The sequence below is a fragment of the Tachyglossus aculeatus genome, chromosome X3 (genome assembly GCF_015852505.1).
Source record: "Tachyglossus aculeatus isolate mTacAcu1 chromosome X3, mTacAcu1.pri, whole genome shotgun sequence".
Taxonomy (NCBI): Eukaryota; Metazoa; Chordata; class Mammalia; order Monotremata; family Tachyglossidae; genus Tachyglossus; species Tachyglossus aculeatus.
In genome coordinates this window covers 23204185-23219027 of record NC_052099.1, presented here as the reverse complement: position 1 = coordinate 23219027, position 14843 = coordinate 23204185, and the positions used below count along the sequence as shown (strand labels likewise).

At 39.4% G+C, this 14843-nt stretch overlaps 1 protein-coding gene across 1 annotated transcript in view; it reads right to left on the bottom strand.

Moving 5' to 3' along the window:
- DNAH5 (dynein axonemal heavy chain 5) overlaps positions 1-14843 on the bottom strand; it is a 180154-nt gene that overhangs the window by 85331 nt on the left and 79980 nt on the right. The window contains exons 46-51 of the mRNA XM_038770441.1: positions 13864-14006; positions 13362-13496; positions 10326-10448; positions 9419-9632; positions 7523-7746; positions 5499-5697 (exon numbers count right to left, since the gene is read on the bottom strand). Of these exons, the coding sequence (XP_038626369.1) occupies positions 5499-5697; positions 7523-7746; positions 9419-9632; positions 10326-10448; positions 13362-13496; positions 13864-14006 (1038 nt within the window). The remainder of the gene's footprint in view (positions 1-5498; positions 5698-7522; positions 7747-9418; positions 9633-10325; positions 10449-13361; positions 13497-13863; positions 14007-14843) is intronic.

The window sequence follows — 14843 nt, the reverse complement described above, 5'->3', positions numbered from 1 at the left end:
ATATATGTTTGTATGTATTTATTACTCTATTTGTACATATTTATTCTATTTATTTTATTTTGTTAATATGCTTTGTTTTGTTGTCTGTCTCCCCCTTCTAGACTGTGAGCCCACTGTTGGGTAGGGACCATCTCTATATGTTGCCAACTTGTACTTCCCAAGCGCTTAGTACTGTGCTCTGCACACAGTAAGTGCTCAATAAATATGATTTAATGAATGAATGAATAGTAAGCATTCAATAAATACCACTGATCGATTGATAGTAACAGAATTCAAAGTGACAAAGCAAGTGGAACACAAGTCCTACAAAGCAGAATGAGAGTGCCACAAAGACACAAAACAATCATCACCACCACATAGGATTAGGAAAGGCTGACAGGAGTCCAGAGCAACTGAAATCATTTGGTCTGGGAACAGCAAAGGGAGGTGTGTGTTCTTGGCATTTTGTGAACTAGGGCCAGTTCCAAACAAGGCACATTCAAGATGAAAAGACTTCACTGTAATTCACTAAATACTTACAAAACTGTTAAATCATTTTCCATTTAAAGAATTCTCTCAAAGACAATGCACATCCTTCCACACACAAAAAAATATATAACAAATCAGTGAAATGTATATGGGTAAGCAATACTGTTGTCCTAATGCTATGGTAGTTTTCAGCATAGTTAATGAAGCATCTTTAACCAAGCAGTTCACAATCAATATGGACAAAGTAACAATCACGAACCAAAATTTAAGAACATATTTTAAGTATAAAAATGGAGAAGCTGCTTGGCCAAGTGGAAAGAACCCAGACCTGGGGGTCAGAGGACCTGGGTTCTAATCTCACCTCTGCCACTTGTCTGCTGTGTGGCCTTGGGGAAGTCACTTGACTTCTCTGTGTCTCAGTTCCCTCATCCCATTGAATTGAGATTCAATTCCTGTTCTCCTTCCTACTTAGACTGTGGGACCATGTGGGACCTGATATCTACCCCAGCACTCAGCACAGTGCTTGCCACATAGTAAGCACTTAACAAAAAACACTAGTATTGGAGAAGCAGCGTGGCTCAGTGTATAGAGCACGGGCTTTGGAGTCGGAGTTCATGGGTTCAAATCCCAGCTCCGCCAATTGTCAGCTGTGTGATTTTGGGCAAGTCACTTCATTTCTCTGTGCCTCAGTTACCTCATCTGTAAAGTGGGGATGAAGATTGTGATCCCCCCCCCCACCCCCGTGGGACAACCTGATCACCATGTAACCTCTCCAGTGCTTAGAATGGTGCTTTGCACATAGTAAGCACTTAATAAATGCCATTATAAAAAAATAGTATTATTATGAACAATGAATAGGTACAGATGCTCATTTGATTTTCTCTGTTTAGTTTCCATACAGTTTGGCCTTGTAACTCTCAACAAGTGAAAATTCCATAGGTAAATAATGATTACTATCAATATTACCAGCCTAATCTATTCCTTCAACCACTAATAAGTTCCTTGGGGACAGGGAACGTGACTACCTACCCTGTTATACTGTACTCTCCCAAGTGGTTAGTACAGTGCTCTACACATAGTAAGCACTCAATAAATGTTGGATTGATTATCTTATTTTTTTTATTCTTGGCAACTCTCAACTTGAAATTTAAGACAGAAAGAGATAAAAGAAAAGCAACCCCAATGCAGGGAAAAGCATTTTCAGTGTGAAACACCGAAGCAAATACTGTGTTTCTCCTTAATAGGTTGAACTCTCCCCAGTCAATTAAGGTTGCTTATCCCTTTTTTTCATTAATATTCTTGATTTGGGAGATAATCCTCTCTCAACATTCATCCCCAGTAATAAATGAGATCCCAAACACCTTCCATCAAATGATGCTTACATTTATCATTTATTATAGATATATAACATATATATGGGCCTTAAAGACCCAACTTTTCAATAAAGTTATCATGAAAAAATACTGTCATTTTGGCAAGAGTGGAATAGAGAACTGGAGTCATTTTTCCTTAAGTCCACTGTTACTACCTCTTACATTAGCAAGATGCATAGTTTGGTTTGTATGCCACTGAATAGTTTGGTTTTCAGCACACTGAGGTTATTAAGAAATGACGAATGTCTTTAATCTTTCCAAACTTCTGATTTTAGTAGTGTGTCATTGCCATGGGGCCTTCTCTATTGCTGCTGCCTTGTCTGTGACACAACTTGATCCTACTGCCACATAGGAATGATTTCTGTAAAAATGCCTTTGTTTCCAAAATAATACACTTTGCCTCACAGGTGCAGAAATAGCCTAAAAGCAGTAATGCTGATTTTAACAGTAAATTATAAGCAAGTTGGCAAACTTCTCAACTGGTTTACAGAGGAAAATAACTTCAAGCTACAGTATTTTCCCAAATTAATACTGATACTCAAAGAATATCCTGAAAAATGTTATGAAGATATAATCCATTTTAAATATACAATACACACAACACTTCTTAGAATTTCTAAATTTGCATTCAAACTAAAAAAACTTTTCACTCCCAAAAGCCAAACTGGAAATTGTTTAGTAACAGGCAAATAAATATGTCAATGACACTTCTACTAAATAGTAAAATCTGGGCACTTGGAAATTAATTTAATGGTTTTTCACATTTTAAAAATCTGCATAAACATCATATTTACAGAGTTTTCAAACTCTTCCTTTCCTAACATATCTACAGTCTTGTTTTAACATTACTGGGAAAAGAAGTACTAACAGTGTGCCCAAGATTGTATCATTCGTATGCTCTTACTAATAGTATTTGTTATTTGACAGAAAATACTGAATTCCAGCATTGTCCCAAATGCACTAAAATGCTGATTATCCAAACATCTGTTATCTACACTAATCAGGTCTCCAAACTAAGACAGTTTGAATAACCACACACACAAAAAAAAATCATATTTGAGAACAAAATTGGGTGAACACCTGTCTGGGAAAGTCCAACCCGATTTTGTTTGTGTCTTCAAACTTGATTATTTCCACTAGGGCTTGGTGCGAATTACTCCAGATAATCATTGTATTTTTGTAATAAGCCATCATGTTCCTTTACATTAGAAGGGACAGTGCATTTGCTATCAAAGCAAACACGCTTTAGTTGTGGTTTACTCCTTGTTAAACTAAGGCTGATTATATTTTCAGCCAAAGGTAGATGGTATTTAAAAAAAAAAAAAAAACCATACATTGTGACTGTCTTACCTTTCCGATGCCTTCTCTTCTCCAGGCCTAATTTTTTCTAAATGTGTCAGTTTTGGGTTTTGGGTTTTTGTTTTTTTTTTTTTAATTGCTGTTCTTGTTTTGGTATGGGGGACAGTTCCAAACACATACCCAGCAATAAACCTATTTTTCCCCCTGTCATTCAAACCCTTCTGACCTGCAACTCCATCCCTTATATTATATTTGCAGCTAAATGTCATCTTATTTGCCAGGATTGCTAAAGACAGCCCTGTGTCCTTCTACCATCTTGAAGGCATAAATATAATAATAATAATAATAATGGCCAGTGCAAAGCATTGTTCTAAGCATGGGGGAGGTTACAAGGTGATCAGGTTGTCCCACAGGGGACTCACAATCTTAATCCCCATTTTACAGATGAGGTAACTGAGGCACAGAGAGGTGAAGTGACTTGCCCAAAGTCACACAGCTGACGTGTGGCTCAGTGGAAAGATCCCGGGCTTTGGAGTAAGAGGTCATGGGTTCAAATCCCAGCTCTACCACTTGTCAGCTGTGTGACTTTGGGCAAGTCACTTAACTTCTCTGAGCCTCAGTTACCTCATCTGTAAAATGGGGATGTGAGCCCCACGTGGGACAACGTGATGACCTTGTAACCTCCCCAGTGCTTAGAACTGTGCTTTCCACATAGTAAGCGCTTAATAAATGCCATAAAAAAGTGGAAGAGCCAGGATTAGAACCCATGACCTCTGACTCCCAAGCTTGGGCTCTTTCCACTGAGCCATGCTGCTTCTTTTAATATGTCCAGGAAGCTGCATTTTTCTATGTTGCCTAGTATAAAAAATTCCAATTCCAAAATGTGCTTATTTCACAGATTCTCCAATCTAATATGAGGTGATGTTAGAGTAATCTCATGTTCATAAGAATATATACTTAAATAGTCATATAAAATATCCAAAAACTTGGTCAATGTGCACATTTTTCAATGTGCCTGCTCGCTGACTGAAATGAGGCAATTGAAAGATCTATAGCTCAACTATAGTGTCTGAAAGAAATATTCTGCTCCATAAAATGAAGAAATAGCAGAGGTAAATTTCCAGAAGAAAACAGTTTTGAAAAAATACTAATTTAAGAGAGGAAGGGAAATTTATGAGTAATCTACACTAGAATACAGTACACTCCCTTTTTTCTGTATGATGTTCTTGACAAGATAAAGCTCTCATTAAATCTAACATATAGCTACTTAACAGGTTTGTGATAGTCTACTCACTGGTTCTACACCTCTTCTTCCTCTGCTGATTACATTTTAATAGTTCAATCTTTGTTTTCACCATTTTCTCCTTTTTGGGCATCTCTATCCATCTGGAAGGTCTACTCATTTGTTTTCTACGTTACTGAATTCATAATTCTTGTTTCTATTCATAATTCTTGTTTCTATCTATCCTATCCAGAGTGAATTTCCTGAAGTTATCCTACTGCTCTGAAAACGAGTCAACTCGGAATTTGGGACTATTCATCCAGAAGTCTGATGTTTCAGAATAAAAGAATAATTCCCAGCATTCATTTTTTTCTATCCTTCTGTGTGACTGCTGTGATAGCCTCCTGTCACCTAAAAAGTCCCCTAATTGGTCAGCACTGTCCTTCACCTTTCCCCCTTGGTGGTGATGTTTTGGGGTTTTTGTCCTATAACTGACACTGTATATCTCCATTTTTATTCACCCTGGTTTACAATGGTCACAGGAGGAGTTAGATAAAGCTTAACACTAGGAAGCATTAGGAGGTGAGAAACTCAGAGAACCATAGGGATGGAGAGAGAAACACACAAAGAGAAAAACAGACAAAGACAAAACAGGGCAGACACTGACAGGTAAGGTCAGAGACCAAAAGAGACCGTCAGATGAGGCCAAGATACAGAAGGGAAGGAAAACAGACGGTATGAGGGGTAAAAGACAAATGGGGACACAGACTTTGTTGTGGCTCTTCCTCTGATGCCTTTTGCTGCTTCAGTCCTCTGTTATCAATAGAGGAGATTATTTGAAAAGGAAGGAGAGGGGAAGACATAGTGGGACCTCAGCTTTCAGAGTGTTTGAGTCCATTGGTTTTTAGTAACATCTTTTAGACAGCTATTTGTGACCTGTCTTTTACCTTAAGCCCCCAAGTTTAATCTTGGGCTATTCTGTTTGAAACAGTATTAAAAATACCATTGGACACCTAATTGTTTCAAAATATCTGAATAAAAATATAAAACAGGAATTAAAGCTACTATTTTATTTTTAAAAATTCTTCTTCCTTCAGGCAACATGATTTTCATCCCTGCATTGTTTTAATAATTACCTGTAGCTTCAGGTGCATCTCTTAAGAAATCCACAAAATAAGTGTCAATGCCACAGTCCACCAAGAGTCTTTTCTCTTTTCCAAATTCCTCCTCCACCAATTTAATGAGAGCTGAATCAAACCAGTTCACATCCTCTTCTACTGTGAAACGATCTGCAATAACCCGCTTACATTCGTGTTTCCACAACTTTATCAAGACCTGATCAAAGAACAATCACAATCTGTGAAAGGGTCTAAACACGTACAGAAAGTCATGATACAATTCTGAGATCTGGCATGAAACAGATTCCCCTTTCGACAACTCAATCAAGCATCAGTCTTCAATCAACGGAATTTACTGAGCATCTGAGTGCACAATATTAGACTAAGCACTTGGAAGAGTGCCACAGACATAAGATATTCCCTATCTTCAGGGAATTTTTACAATCTCATGGGTGAACAAAAATGACTTCCAAATAGCGGGAGAAAAGAGAAAGAATGTGGGTAAAATAGAGGGTGAATAGCAAAATGAAATATTGGAATATATACAAGTGGTAGGGCTGAAAATAAATAGGTACATGCTAAGGATGGTTGTTTGATGCAATTTATGTTGAGAATGAATTGCTCCCTGAAGGAAGTGGAACTTGGCCCATCCTTTGAAGACTTTGCTTTTTACATTAGTGTGGCAAGCTAAGAACATGCTAATTCACCTATTGTAAATAAATAATAATAATCATTGTGGTATCTTTTATAGTATTTGTTAGGCACTTACTATGTGCCTGGAACTGAATGAGGTGCTGGAGTGGATATAAGCTAGTCAGCATGGACACAGTCCAGGTCCCACATGAGGCTTATTGTCTCAGTCCCCATTTTACAGATGAGATAATTGAGGTACAGAAAAGTTAGATGACTTGCCTACACAGCAGACAAGTGATAGAGCTGGGATTAGAACCCAAAGCTTTCTGAATTCTAGGCCCATGCTCTATCCACTAGGCCATGTTGCTTCTTTGTTAAGTTTTGGGTAGGGACCGTCTCTGTTGACGATTTGTACTTCCCAAGCGCTTAGTACAGTGTTCTGCACACAGTAAGCACTCAATAAATATGATTGATTGAATGAATGAATGAATGTGGGACAACCTGATTACCTTGTATCTCCCCCAGCTATTAGAACAGTGTTTGGCACATAGTAAGCACTAAACAAAAAACATCATTATAGAGAAGCAGCGTGGCTCAGTGGAAACAACACAGGCTTTGGAGTCAGAGGTTATGGGTTCAAATCCCAGCTCCGCCAATTGTCAGCTGTGTGACTTTGGGCAAGTCACTTAACTTCTCTGGGCCTCAGTTCCTTCATCTGTCAAATGGGGATTAAGACTGTGAGTCCCTGTGGGACAACCTGATCACATTGTAACCTCCTCAGTGCTTAGAACAGTGCTTTGCACTCAGTAAGTGCTTAATAAATGCCATTATTATTATTAAGTACCAGGCTCTGTATTAAGCAATGAGGTAAGTACAAAATATTCAGCTTAGACACAGTTCCTGTCCCACGTGGAGCTCATCATCTAAGTAGAGTGAGAAGGATTTAGTCCCCATTTTGCAGATGAGGAAACTGAAGCCCAGAAAAATTAAGTGACTTGCCCAAGGTCACAAAGCAGAGAAGTGGTGGAGTCAAGACCCAGGTCCTCTGACTCCAAGGCCAGTGTTCTTTTAACACCAAATTTTCTCCACTTCATTTGTTGTCAGTTGGAGAAAATGAGAACTCTGAAGCGATGACTTTCCAAAAAGTCCAGGTAGAGAAAAAATTTCAAAAGCCCAACTCGAATTAAATGCAAGTGGAAAGGAATGTACATTTTCCAAACATGTGCTTGAGAACAATGGAAGAAACCAAATGTGTGATTCATCAACTCACCTGATTACCCTACTTATTGATTATAGGCACATTCACATCATCAGTAAAGACACTCATTTTCCTTCTGGCAGGAAGCCCAGAGGTTGTGCCCATTTGTCTGTCAACATAAATACTACCAATCCTCAAGTACCACACTTACATCTGGTTCGCCAATAACTTCACAGGTTGTATTCAGCATCCCCTGCCAGATTTTAGAAAGGTCTCGAAGATTGAAAATGTAATGAAATTTAGCAGGGGTGGGCAGCATCTTCATTTTGGTCACTTGCCACAGCCTACGAGTCAAGGGTACCAGCCTAATCACAGAATCCCTAACGTCTTCCGAGAAGCCCCTTTGACAACAGTAGTGCCCGGCACCAATCACACCTGAAAGATAGAAATCACACATTTAGACAGGTTGACAGAAAATATAAAAATCCTCCAGAAAGGGAGGATTTTTTTAGGGATATAAAGGGCAAACTTATCTTACAAAGGTACCCTATGCCCAGGTATCCATTCTGTCTTTTTTATATACTGTAAAATAAGCCTACATGGTATATAAACTGACACCCAATCCTAAGATATAATACACACACACATCATGGTGCATTTAGCAAGGCAAACCTAGTCTATTTTAATAATTTTATAACAAAACCTTAGAGAAGGCCTTCTCCAATTCTCTTTAAGGAATTCTTCCCCATTATCATGGCATTCGTATTAGACAAATATCGCTTAAATTTAAAGATGAAAAATATTGATAAGATAAGGCAGAAGTCAGAAAAACTCTCCATATTTTACTCATACAATACTACTCCAATTCAGAGGGTGTAGATGAGGAGTCAGCTCTGCAAACTTGTAAATTGGATTGACTGGGGCAAATGCAGGCAATAATAAAGCACCCTTCCACAGGTTCTGTTGCACATGTTTCACCAAACCAGTGGACTTCTGGGTGGTACATTACAAGATGCTGTGGACATACCCACAGTCTACACAATATTGCTCAGATGACTATAAGAAAGCCTTCAATATCATTATCATTGGTATTTATTGAGCACTTACTGCGTACAGAGCACTGAACCAAGCGCTTGGGAGAGTACAATACAAAAGAGTTGGTAGACACATTCCCTTCCCATATCTGCAAGGTTCTTGTGGGCAAAGATCATTTAATTTCCTTCCAATGAACTTTGCCCAAGCACTTACTACAGTACTTTTCACTCAGTAGTTGCTCAATAAATACCAACAAATAGCATTGATTAATTAATTGAATGTGAACCAGCATTCCCTGACCTAGAGCACTGAGGCACTGCAACAGTGTCTGCCTGTTTTCATTCCTTCCATGACACAGGAAAGTTAAAATAAGAGGCTGGAGAGAAGAGGAAAAGGAACAAGAGGCTTTACACCTCACTGTGGCTTGAGGCCTCAGGGTGGTTGGTGTAGTCCTTGGGATTCATCTTTGTAAGACTATATTTACCAGAAATTTGGGAATAATAATAATAATGGCATTTATTAAGCGTTTACTATGTGCATAGCACTGTTCTTAGCACTAGGGGGATACAAGGTGAACAGGTTGTCCCACGTGGGACTCTCAGTCTTAATCCCCATTTTACAGATGAGGTAACTGAGGCCCAGAGAAGTTAAGTGACTTGCCCAAAGTCACACAGCTGACAAGTGGCAGATGATCATCAAGTCAGGAGCATTCCAAAGAGAATCTAAAGCCCCTGATTGTGAATGGGAAGTACAAACCACTCCTGCCAACTTTTCTGAGCTTTGTATCCAAAGTTCAAGTTTGACAATTGGGCACCCAACATCGGTTGACTTTTAGGACCATCACATCCAGATCGGTGTATGTTATCATCTAAATACTGCACGCATTCTCCAGGAGATAGAAAGACACCTTGGGAAGAAAGGATTACCCCCAAGGAGTGGACAATCATGGTATAGGAGGGAAAAGAGCTGCTCCTCAGCTTCTTCTGTGTCTGCTGATTACATATCCGAATCCACCCTCTCTGGCCTCCCTATCTACTGCTCTCTCCTCCAGCTTAGTTACAAATCGTCTTACCAAAGATCTTGTCAATAGAAGCATTGGAAGGCAAAGTGCAGTTGAAAATAGAAAATTGTCTCTTGAGTCTCTGGGGGATGTCGTTGCGGCCTCCTCCAGGATGGATCATGGCAGCCAAAAACTGGATGTCTACAATGTTGGTAAACTCCCCAGGTTTCTCAATGTTATAGAATCCATTTTGTTCCATCAGTTGCCGAACGATCTCATTAGTCACCTGAAAGAGACCCCTCGTAATTAAAGCAAATGGTTTATTCAGTTCTATTATGTCCAGGAGTCAACTATTTCTGTATACCCAGCTCTTCATAAATTTTTATTTATTTATTTTACTTGTACATATCTATTCTATTTATTTTATTTTGTTAGTATGTTTGGTTTTGTTCTCTGTCTCCCCCTTTTAGACTGTGAGCCCACTGTTGGGCAGGGACTGTCTCTATAGGTTGCCAACTTGTACTTCCCAATTGCTTAGTACAGTGCTCTGCACACAGTAAGCGTTCAATAAATACGATTGATTGATTGATTCAGTAATCTGAGTGTTGGGTTCTCTCAAAACCCCGTGTTCAGAAAAACTCTCACTACAGGACCCACCCACACTCTCTGATGTCCCATGCATGTGCCCAAAGGTATTTCTTCCAAAATCACAGCAGCTATATTCTAAGAGGCTTGTACTCTTGGATAAATGTACCCTAACTCCCTAACTACAATCCGCACAAAATATGCACATTATGACCAGAGTACTCAGTCATATTTATTGAATGCAGCATTTGACTAAGCATTTGAGAGAGTACTCAAAAATTCAACATTAAACTCAGATATTTAGAGATTTAATACAACTGGAAAGGAATGTTCATTTTCCAACATATGCTTGAGAACAGTGGAAGAAATCAAATGTGTGATGCCATCAACTCACCTGATCTCCCCATTCATTGATTATAGGCATGTTCACATCATCAATAAAGACAGTCATTTTCTTTCCTGCAGGAGGCCCATAGGTTGTGCCCATTCGTTTGTCAACATAACTCTCTATTGTCCGCTATTAAATAAAATAACCAAAAGAAAAATTAAGCAAATAATATGAATACAAAAAGAATATGAACTAAAATGAAATAAAGCCATAAGGGATTTTCTGGAAATAGCTGGCATCTCATTTGCCTAGTAACTAGTAAGAAACAAAAGTCACTTTTTCCTGAACCGTCTCAATCTGTGCAAAAGACAGTTCAAAGACTAGGTTATTCTAATCATTTCAACTTGCTAAATTATAAGTTCCTTGAAGGCAGGGATCACGGCTATATTTTTGAACTCTCCAAGCCTTTACTACAGTGCTTCACACAGAATAAGCTCTCAAAGATACTACCGATTGACCGAACCCACTGAATTGCATTGGGTAAAAAGTCTGGCTGAAAATGGAAAGCTAAAGAAATTCAGGAGTGAATGGAAAGCAGAATGTTTCTAAATGGGGCACCAGTAAAAGAATAAGTGCATGGGTGACTGCTCTTGTTTCAGTGGTTTAAGAAGCAGTGTGGTCTAGTGGATAAATGGGCCTGAAAGTCAGAAGGATATGGGTTTAATTCCAGTTCCACTTGTCTGCTATGTGACCTTGGGCAAGTCGCTTAACTTCTCTGTACTTCAGTTCTCTCATCTGTAAAATGGGGATTAAGACTGTGAGCCTCATGGGGGACAGTAACTGTGACAACTGGGTTAACGTGTATCTAGTCCCAGAGCTTAGTACAGTGCCTGTCACATAGTAAGCATTTAAACAAATACCATAAAAAAAGCCAATGCTTTATTTTTCCTTTTTCATCCCCACTGAAGCAGGAGGGCTCCCTCGCTGTCCCTCACTGGTGTGTGCCAAAGGGAGAACTAGGTCTCACTGCAGCTCCAGTCCTCGCCAAAGGCCATAGCCTGGGGGCCGGCAACATGCCAGGGCAACCAGTCGGTCACCGATATGGCTCCCAGTTCCTGCAGTGGGATGGAACTGGCTTCAGGCAGGATGTGAGGGGCACAGGGCCTCTCCAGGGTGGGGACAGAGGACAGCCAGCCTCCAGTTCTGCTACACCCACTCTTTCCAGGAGTTTGGTAGTTATATTTCATATACTAAAACGCAATATCTTAGCCTGCAACTAAGGGTGCTAACCTTTTCCACTTCTGCAAGCTAATTAGCCAGATACTGTCACAAACATAAGTTAGTCTTTTTCAGCCGGTCATTTATGCTTTCTGAATTTTTATTTCTTAAATTCAAACTCCAGAAGCTAAATCATTCATTTTGTGCTCCTTTTGACCAAAGTTGTTATCTAAATACAAAAAGCAATTTTATCCACAATGTTGAAATTTGTGAAGACCAATGGCACCTGCATTGCATTAGTGGATCCTACAGTGCCCCTCCATTATCTCCAAGAGAAAAAGAAAATATGACATCAGAAATAGGAAGGAGAAATAACATTGCATGACCCAGACATTGAAAAATCACTAGAATACTGGCTGGTGATGATTAATGGACAATTTACAAAACACTGAGAGTAGAGAAAACTACACCCCTGAAGAGGTCATCTCTGCAGAAACATTGTGTAGCATCACTCTGTGCTTTTGTAGTTTGTAAATATATGACTGTGCTCAAAGAAAATTTCCCTGCAAAAGGAAAATAAAAGAGCTAAGGTTTTGAAGAGAGTTGACCTTTGTTAAAATGAAATTCTGTCGAGAACAGAGGCAAATTCAGTCAGTAATTGTATCACACTGCTGGTCTCGAGCTTCTCTAGTCTGCCCCAGGCCAGAAAGGATTACACTATTTCATCCCAAAGGTTCTGAAGCTGCTAAAGTCCATGCCAAAGAAGGGAGGTGGAGTTGCCTAGTGAGAAGAGCAAGGCATGGGAGTCCCTGGATGCCTGTGTGACTATGGGCAAGTCCTCTAAGCCTCAGTTTCCTCAACTGTAAAATGAGGGTAATAATTCCTGCCTCTCCCTATCTCACAGGGATGTTGAAGATAACATAAATTGACTGTGGTGAAAGTGCTCGGCAAAAACAAAAAAGGGCTATTCAAATTAAAGTTATTACCCATAGCATTCTCCCAGTCCCCGCCCAGCCCTATTTCCAAGGTCTCTATATTCTGTAAGCTCCTTGTAGACAAGGACTATGTCTACCATTATATTGTACTCTCCCAAGTGCTGTACAGTGCTCTGCATTCTGTAAGTGCTGGAAAATACAATTGATTAATTGATCTGGGGATATTAAAAGGTTGTCTGAGGGCAAAAGAAAGAAGGATGGGAGGGAAGAAAGGCTAGAGAAGAGATGGACCAGTCCTGAGCCTCACACACTAAAATAGGTCACACACTAGGTCACACCCCTTAGTCCAGGGAGTTAGTAGTATCTAGATACTCTAGAACGTCCAGCCCCAATTCATCTCCCTTGGGTTTGATTTATTTCCTGTTTTCTCCACAGCCAACTAGCAAAGGGAGTTCAAGGGGCAGAGGGATAGGGGTCCCAGGGCCCACCCCGCTTGATGTTCCAAAGCCTTGATAATCAATCAATCCACCATACTGAGCACTGACTGAGTGCAGAGCTCTGTTCTGAGCACTTGGAGAGAACAATACAACAGCTGAGCCTTTTAGACATGGCTCAACATTGATGTGGTGACTTCTGGATGCCTTATACTGGTAGGAGATACTATTTCAGTTCACTGTCCAGCCAGCAAACAGTTGGGACCACCCTAATAGTAATGATGGCAATAGTGATGTTGATAGTAGAGCATACTAGGTGATTAGCACTGTGCTGAACAATGAAGAAGGAAGATGATAATCAGTACAGTCACAATCCCCTACCCCATACAGCCTCACAGTCTAAAAGGAGATATGGACCAGAATTTAAGGCCCCGTTCTCTAAATGCAAAGGGACAGTGAAGCACATGCTCAGAGTGGCTCTCGACCTCACTAAACATTCACACTCGAGGTAGTACCTGGAACATCAATGGGGTGGTTGCAGAAGAAAAGTTTAGATTCTTGGCCATATGGCTTTCAGAATTATATTTTGACATAAATCCTTTGATGATGACCGTCTTTGCCGTTCCTTGCTCACCAATTAACAGCACAGCCTAAAGACGAGAATTTAAATAAAATAAAAATATATATTTTTTATTTTTTTAGAATTTCAAGTGAGTCCAAGATATGAAGGGCCTGAAGTGCCTCCAAACTTAGGAGGGTGGCCACAAAGTCACCAGTGTCCCTGTGGTTCAGAATTTGTGCAGCAGAAATAAGCATTTAATTATTAAGTGTTTCCAATACTAATGACCTTAGGTAAAATAAATAGGGCAATAATACAACCAGGCCTCCATACACATACAATTATTTCTCCCAGACAGCCAATCCAAACACGTTGACAGAAACGGATTAGTCCTCAGATTGCCAAAGACATGCCCCCTTAGTCAAGTACACTTAGCAAATAAGTTAGAGAAATCGTACCTTGCCCTGCTTAGCAACCGTTTTAATTAGGAAATCAGTCCTCACGTTGTCAACATTTGGCACCAGAATGGAACCATATTCCGGAGTAATATCAGAAGGATAAACATATTCTTCGATACGTGTATTCCAGTGCATCCATTTACCTGGTTAGGACAAAACAAATGAAAATCTTCATGACCACTGGCACTTTACGCCTAAATGATGCCCACTCTTCAAAGGATCACAATTTTAGCCCCCAATGTCGTAAACATAATGAGCTTTAGAAATAAATACCCACAAGCTGAACCCGCAGTTCAAGGCAGATACTGACATTCCTATATGCAGCTCTACGGCCAGAATGGAATGAAAAGTCAAAGGGGAAACTAAATGACATTAGTTTATAATTGGAAATTGCCACTAATCTCTGCCTTTTCATAAGACTCAGCATTTTAAAATAATAATCAGAGCAACCATACCCTGCTATAAAAGTGGTATTTCATTTCTAATTCAATCATCTGTGTTCAATAAAAACAGGACTTTATTCAACCATTTCAAAGACACCTGGGTTTTAGTGGGTGGACAGTATTTCATTATTAGGTTTGCCAAACTGAAATTTTCAAGTGTGATTCCGGAAGCTCCATAAAGCATTCAATTTTTAAAGTGAGGGTTTTGCTTGTGTCATACCTAGACATTTCATTTTTTTTTTAATTTTAAACTCTTTCACAATTTGTGCTATTGTAATAACTGGAAATATTTATCCAATTTCCAAAAGCACTTTGCTTCTGAAATCAAATACTAGGACTGTGTATATACATTCTCAGAGGCATTTAGTAATACTTTTTTGAACAGGCTTTTGAATGAAGAACCTAAGCTATACTAGAAATATAAAGTCTTCAATACAGGGTGCCCAGTGAACAACCCATAAATATTTCAGAATGAAATGAAAGAAACACAAATCACCTTTTAGTCACATAAGTGGGGGTGGGTAAAAAGATCTCAGT